At 33.2% G+C, this 7,730-nt stretch overlaps 1 protein-coding gene across 1 annotated transcript; it reads left to right on the top strand.

Moving 5' to 3' along the window:
• Positions 1–353: 353 nt before the first annotated feature.
• Positions 354–6,082, top strand: LOC108558460 (protein prickle-like). Its single transcript, XM_017915373.1, has 2 exons — positions 354–635; positions 5,763–6,082. The coding sequence occupies exons 1-2, from the start codon at positions 390–392 to the stop codon at positions 6,075–6,077; spliced, it is 561 nt and encodes a 186-aa protein (XP_017770862.1). The 5' UTR covers positions 354–389; the 3' UTR covers positions 6,078–6,082.
• Positions 6,083–7,730: the final 1,648 nt, after the last annotated feature.

The following is a 7,730-nucleotide window of genomic DNA, read 5'->3' as shown; positions in this document are numbered from 1 at the left end:
GTCTATAAGTTTTATATCAATTTACCACATGGAAATACTATTTGAAATAATAATACTTTCGAGAAAACAACACAATATAAAATGAAAATTTTATTGAATAGATATTATTTTATAACTTTGATGTCTTCTACATTCTTGGATCTTGACATTTTCAACAACATTGCATATGAACTAGTCAATGAATTAACTAAGTCCATACATTATTTTATTATGTAAGAATTTGTCAAAGAAATAATTAAGTTATTTATATAAATCTTCAAAAATAAAGTGTTTGAAGCATCACTGCTTATCCATTATCTTTAAAAGCATTTCTTTGCAAGTATTTTACGATCTTTTTCTTATTTTCCAGGCAAGTCTGTCGAACGTTCGCTTGGCCAGACAACAGTGACATGTCAACTAATGGGGGAAGCGGAGCCGGCGATGGTCCAATATCGCCGCCGGCGCTACCGTCTCCTGGGGGCGGCGGAGGCGTCGTCAAGTTGCCGTCGCTGGAGGCGGCGGATCGTCTCCTTGGAAAGGGTTCGCCCTTTTCCCCATCCACCAACGATCCACAGAGGCATTCGCAATCAGACGACGATTCCGGATGCGCCCTCGAGGAGTACACCTGGGTACCACCCGGACTCCGACCCGATCAGGTAAATTGCACCAACTTTTATTCCTCCATCCTCCATCTCTCGCAACGAAGGGAAAAAGTAACAATGCAAAACTGTGTGCGAATCTTCTTCACATACAAAAGAATTGTCTCAAAGCGCAGGGCAATTCATAAGTCGTACTTCCGTAATTTCAGTCATGTCATCTACCCTAAAACATATCTTTCCATTGAAACTGTTTCATGCAAATTGTTTAGTTTTTTTTTAACTACATATAAATATATGTATTTACCTTTAAATTTTCATCTTGATTTTTATAAATTACATAAGCAAATAATCACGAGACAATAATTTACATATAACATTTGTTATATATGCTATATACTTTTGTAATATTACTGGCCTAGTCTCAAGTTCTATATTTACGACAAGAAAGTTATGCATAATAGTAAGGTGTAAAATAAGAAATCGAATGGTATGCAATCAATAGAACGTTACGACCAATTCTCACGTGCATCTTCTTCGAACATAGTAGAAAATAGTTGCGTGTCGCATCTGAAAAGACTTTCCCACCTAATTAGCAATGATGTTTAGCGTTATTGTATTTTTTTTTTTTCTCGGCACAGATTTTTTAATAATCGACATTTTATTTGCGTCTTGATTACCGATCGACACGATCCAGTAATAACTGTAGACGCGATGATCATTGGCGTGTGTTGATAGGAGTTGATCCGATAATTTATGGAGGTGTTACGGAACGACGACACATTCGCATATCAATTTTGCTCATTAACATTCCATTTCGATAAGTGTGCACGACGAGATTAAGAAGCGGCTTCTAATTAGCTGTAGCGGCTACCACCTTTTGAGGCGAGGCTGAAGACCAGGAGGAGGAAGCGCATCGAGAGGTGCTCACTGCATACACAGTTTCAGGAAATCATTTGTGGAGTGTTTAATGGATGGAGGAGGAGGAAGAGGAGGGAAGTCCCATTAGACGCAGAGGAACAAGTGAACGTGTGCGATGGTGAAGATTTCCATTTTGGCGTGTCTTCGGAGGATTTGTTTGAGTTGAGCGCGCGACCAAAGCCTAGGATGTAGGGCAAAGTCGTGACGCGAAGGCAAGATAGTATCCGATGTCCGACATGACGGAGGCTCTTTCGCTCGTAACTAACTCTTCTCCTCTTTGGTCGCTCCGCTCGAGATTTGCATGGATCTATCCTCTCTCCTTCTTTAACATTTCATGCAATTCATCTCTTTGAAGAGATGGACCTTCCTCGATGGAACTATATCGAAACGTATCGGATGGAGAGTCTTTTGTGTCCTTCTCCGTCCGCTCTCGGATATCTTCTATCCGCCGGATGTAAATGCAAGAGCGAAACTCGACGCACGGTGTACGGTGGTGTATGTATGTATGAGTATAGTACCTACAGGAAAAACTTGTACAAGCATTGTACGTTTTAAAAGGGAATGCGATATCCAGCTTTTATCACGCCTCCCTGACTCTCGACATTTGATACAAACGCTGTTCCATGCTGCATCGTTCTTCTTCTACCAATGACCTCTTTATCCACCTTGCAATATTCAAACATCCATTACATTACGAAGGAACTCATTGTTTTAGAGCGGAACGCATATATTTGTAGCTCTGTACATAAATCAACGAAGTAACAAAATAAGCAAATTCATATAACAACAAAAAATTCATTATTTTCTATTTACATTTGTTGTTGAGTTATTCATTTTTAGCAACTATTTGTAGTTTTTTCCTTGCAATTGTAACTCTGATGCATCACCAAATCCAAGAAGTTTAATAGTAAAGTTGTTTCTTTTTATTCTCGATTTTAACTAATTTCGTATTCATTTGAAGAATTGATGTATACTTTTTCTTATATTAGCAAATCATTGTGAATCGGTGTTAAGAATGATTTCAAATAGCATCACCGAAACTAAGAAGTTTAAATTACGTAATCGCTATTTCTTTTAAATGTTATTAGCGTTTAAATATCTTCATCTTCCGTTCATTTGAAGAATTGATGTATACTTTTTCTTATATTAGTAAATCATTCTGAATAGGTGTTAAGAATGATTTCAAATAGCATCACCGAAACTAAGAAGTTTAAATTACGTAATCGCTATTTCTTTTAAATGTTATTAGCGATCACCGAAACTAAGAAGTTTAAATTACTTAATCGCTATTTCTTTTAAATGTTATTAACGTTTAAATATCTTCATCTTCCATTCATTTGGGACGCGTGGAAGTGCTCGAGATATTCTCTAGATCGGATCTTGAATCTCTGCTTCTAGGTCGTTTGTTACGTGTGTGAGTGTGTAGTGCAAGTACGAGAGACATTTGCGAACCAGTTTTTGCGACCGTTTGTGACGAGTCAACAGTCTTCCACAACAGCACAGATTGAGATCTATTGAGATGACACGAGATACGCGTAAAAATACAATCGCAGTCTCCGACGCGATTCCCGTCATTAAACACAACCATATACCATCATCATCATCATCTTAAGACATCGTTTTGTTGCGTCCATGATCGATGACTTTTTTTTTATATTCGCAATTGCAATTTATGAACATAATAAATTTTCTTTTATCAAAAAAATATTATTAAAAATTAAAAAAAAATGATATTTTCAGTTGTAATAATCTATAAAATCCATATTTATATCATATATCAACAAATTAATGAGATACATATACATTTCCGAATAAAATCAGCCTTAAGATCAAGTAAATCTATATAAGTATAACCAAGAATGTGTATAAAAAAAAACTCAAAAAGTATTAATTTATTTTCAAAGTGCCAGGCGCATCCGCCATCAAGTTAATAACTGCTTTTTAAGAATCAATTAAACTTTATTTTCAATTTAATTATCGGCGTAACCTTTTATATCACTTTGCTTTCTACACTAATAAAAACTTCTTAGATTTTTTTCAATATTAATTACATATAAATTAGGAATGTGAAATCCTTATAGAAAGTTTCATTAGAACAAAATAAGCGAGTTAAATTAAGTAAAATGTTTTAAATTTAATTAATGAAAATAAATATAATAATAACATAAAGTGCATCCAATTATGTAAATTATTGTTTTCGAACGAATCTTGCAGTAATCTATGTAATAATCTAATGAGTCAGATGTTTACGAAATTCGTACTGTATGTGTGTGTGTGTGTTTTTTTTTTGTTTCTTTAAGGAAATATGACTTCATGGCAATGAGTCACGAATCGCAGATGTGGTTGTGCGATTGGAAAACGCGTCGAGGGTTTTTCGCGTTAATTAAGAAAAATGGATACAAGAATTTTTCCCAAGACGTGATAAATCCTGATGACGATCACTAACATTTCTTGGATCAGACTTATAAGGTTCAGAGAATAACATGTCCGCGCTATTAATTATTGCTTACGCTAAGTCCCCATTTGGCCAAATGACGAATATTTCAAAATAACTGTCGACGTTTTCCGTCGCATTTGTGCGCGGCTTTTCTTGCACTTTTTCTTATTAACTCTTCGATTCTATTAAGCACTTCTGACGTGTACTAAGTAGGTTTATTAAATTCACGTGTTTCATGTATGCGGTGATGGTGGAAACAAGTTTCATAACATTTGCATTTTCCGCAAATATTAATTAATGTCGCAATGATGGTTTAATATTGAAAATATGGAAATCTTATAAGAAAATGAAATATTTCTAAAAAAAAAATAGTATTAAACATGATTAAGATTGATGATAAACACTAAATGTGAATGTGTGTAGTTATTATTGGAATTTACAAACAAAAACTAGGTTCTTTATTACTAGAAATTATGCAAATAAAAATAAAATATATATATTTAGAAAATTAATACAATTTTATATTCTAAAGTTAATATTTTCGATTTATTGGAAAGCATAAATGATTACAAAACTATTTAAGGTGTAAAGGTTTTCAATTTTATTTTCAATAACATATTTCAGTAGATTGCAGTATATTATGTTAATTACATTTATTTAGAGATTTACAAATTAATTAATTATTAATTAGACCAATAATGATACGATTTCAATTCAATTAGTTTTGAATCTCAATTATTATGATTACCGGCATACTTTGTTACTTATACTACGACGTATTACACTAATGCAGCGTTTTCCAAACAGTCTAAGGGGAGGCGCGAATATTAGTAGCAGTGAGCAATTTTCCAAATATCTGCTAAAGTATAGTTATTATTGGAATTTACAAACAAAAACTAGGTTCTTTATTACTAGAAATTATGCAAATCAAAATAAAGTATATATATTTAGAAAATTAATACAATTGATAAGTAAGAAATAATAATTAATTAATGTTTAACTATCTTATTTACTATGGTGCAAGTAACAGATTATTATCAAATTTATTTAATTACATCAAAAGTTTTATGTAAAGAACTTCTTACATTAATAGAGTAGTAATATTCATTTTTTCATAGCATTATAAGATGGTACAGGAAAATCTTTAAAATTGTTTGCATAACAGAAATATATAAAAATGACACCCAATATCAGGAAAGTCTGAAATATTAAATCTATAAACCGTTCGTGTCCAAATAATCTCATATTTTGTACAAGACACGCAGCGGACTTATGAAACAAACATTAATTTCTTCTTGCCGCTAATGATAAAAGGATATAGAGGGTTGTGTGTCCATGCCACGCAGCAGGATATCATCCTTATCTTATCATGTGCACATGTGGTCAAGACTGTCCACGATACTGTGCTGATTTAGGGCGTCGTTAAGGTAGCTAAACCCTGGATTAGATACGATATTATCCCTGAACCCCACCGCCAACGCTCACACATGCTCATCCAGTCCCCTAATTAAACGGACTCACCCTGTAAATCATCGCACGGAAAACGAGGAAATGAGAAAACGCTAAACTGTAATTTAATAATCGCCCCGCAGGCTTAGTCCATCCTGCAGGACAGCAGGCACCATTCGGGGCCACGAATTGTACCTTAATTATTACCAACTGCCCTACGAGCAGCGCCGAATTCCCTTTTAAGCTCAAATTAATTTCGCGTTTACCGAATTTATTGCAACGGCTGTATGTAACTATTAAATGATTCTTCCAAGTTGTTGCAACAAGTTCTGTACGTTCGTACTACACTTGCATTGACGCTGGTTCATTTCATGTTTCAGGTTCATCTATATTTTTCCGCGTTGCCGGAGGAGAAGGTTCCTTACGTGAATTCCGTGGGAGAAAGGTACAGGGTACGACAACTTCTTCAGCAGTTACCTCCGCACGACAACGAAGTTCGATATTGCCACGCTTTGAGCGATGAGGAACGGAAGGAATTACGGTTATTCTCAGCACAGAGGAAACGCGAAGCACTTGGACGTGGCTCTGTTCGACAACTTCCTGCTCCCATGGCTTGTGATGCTGTAAGTAAACTTTTTTCCTTTTTTTTCAGAATGATATTCAACTATAATATAGCGGCCGGGGAACTTTTTTAACCATTACCCCAAAATATTATTGCGTAAGTCGATATTACCGCCTCCTCATTCTGAATAGAAAACTATGAATGTAAATTTTAAATAAACATTATTTATTGAATTAATTTGCATTTACATATTTATAAAAAAAAAAGTTACATGAAAATAGTAACAAATAGTAATAGACAAACAAAATAAAATTCTTAAATTGGAACAAACAAAAATTAATTGAAAACTTTTCCCCTTCAGGTTTTGGAAACATGATGTTGCTTCATGTTTGATATAATTACTTTAAAATTGTGACTTTTTGATGTAAGAGCAATTTGAATACAGTTTTCGGCGTTTAATCGATTTCTGTTTTTCGTTTTTAAGTTCATTGGAGTGGAAAAGCCTTGTTCACAAAGGTAGGTTGTTGCAAATGGCAGAAAATTTTTTACCGCCTCTTCATGTGCAATTTTGAAAGCCTTTGCAGTCTTTGACAACCAAAAAGACGACAAGATTTGCTTTGGCCTCAAATTGAATACAGTATTGGATGGAAGTTCAAGAATTGCCTCTGCCAAACCTGGAGATTTTTCTGGTATATTAGTAATTTCACATTTAAAATGATCTACAACTCAATTCACAGTTTGTACATCAAGATCTGAAAAGTAGTCAGACAACCGCTCTCTGAGTTTGGAAAGATGAAATTAGAAAAATTTCCTTATTATCCAAAAAAAAATCATTTTTACCCCATTTTGGGTAATTTGATCTCAATGACCTGAAACATTATAGGAGCTTAAAATTTTCTTAAAACAAATTCTTCGGTTTACTTCATCTTTCTCTGCTTTTCATCCATGTACAAATATGTTTTATTCTAACTGGATACATTACAAGTTAATAAGAAAGTACATAATTGTATGGATGTATGTATATTTTTTTTTGTTTGTGATTAATGCGCTTTTATTGTGTGCAACATTTGTATTGAATATTGAAGCTAATAATAAACATTATATTCACAATAATAAATTTACTGTTAGATCCGAATGCAGAGAGTAATATATTATACTGCAAATAACTGTTTTGTATCGGTAACCATACAAATGTTTACAAGCGTTATTATATAATTTTTATATTTTCGTATAATTTTTTCATACGTTCTATTTTACTTCTGAAACAAACAGATGTGAATAGGTGTGTAGACATTTACACATTCAAACTTTTATATTCTAAAGTTAATATTTTCGAGAATACTTTAACTATTTAACGTGCAAATGTGTTTTCAATTTTATTTTCAATAACATATTTCAGTAGATTGCAGTATATTATGTTAATTACATTTATTTAGAAACTTAAAAATTAATTAATTATTAATTAGACTAATAATGATACGATTTCAATTCAATCAGTTTTGAATCATAATCTCAATTATTATGATTACCGGCATACTTTGTTACTTATACTACGACGTATTACACTAATGCAGAGTTTACACATTCCTGTGCTCTTATCCATATTGCTGTAATACGCGTTCAAAGTTGAAAAATTGAAATTACAACGTTCGAAAAAGCAGTGTTTTCACATTTCATTGATTTACTCTAAAATTATAATAGATAAAATGAATCCAATATATGCATCTGAAATTTGAATGTTTGAGGAATCCAGCAAGTATAGATACATTCCTGTGCTCTTATCCAT

Source organism: Nicrophorus vespilloides, unplaced genomic scaffold, assembly GCF_001412225.1.
Source record: "Nicrophorus vespilloides isolate i.1.1-1 unplaced genomic scaffold, Nicve_v1.0, whole genome shotgun sequence".
Lineage (NCBI taxonomy): Eukaryota > Metazoa > Arthropoda > Insecta > Coleoptera > Silphidae > Nicrophorus > Nicrophorus vespilloides.
This window is presented reverse-complemented; position numbering and strand designations above follow the sequence as displayed.

Excerpts from the sequence above, each read along its gene's own strand:
- LOC108558460 (XM_017915373.1), top strand. The coding sequence starts at position 390 with ATGTCAACTAATGGGGGAAGCGGAGCCGGCGATGGTCCAATATCGCCG. Across the intron at positions 636-5,762 it reads CCGGACTCCGACCCGATCAG|GTTCATCTATATTTTTCCGC; the intron begins GTAAATTGCACC and ends TTCATGTTTCAG.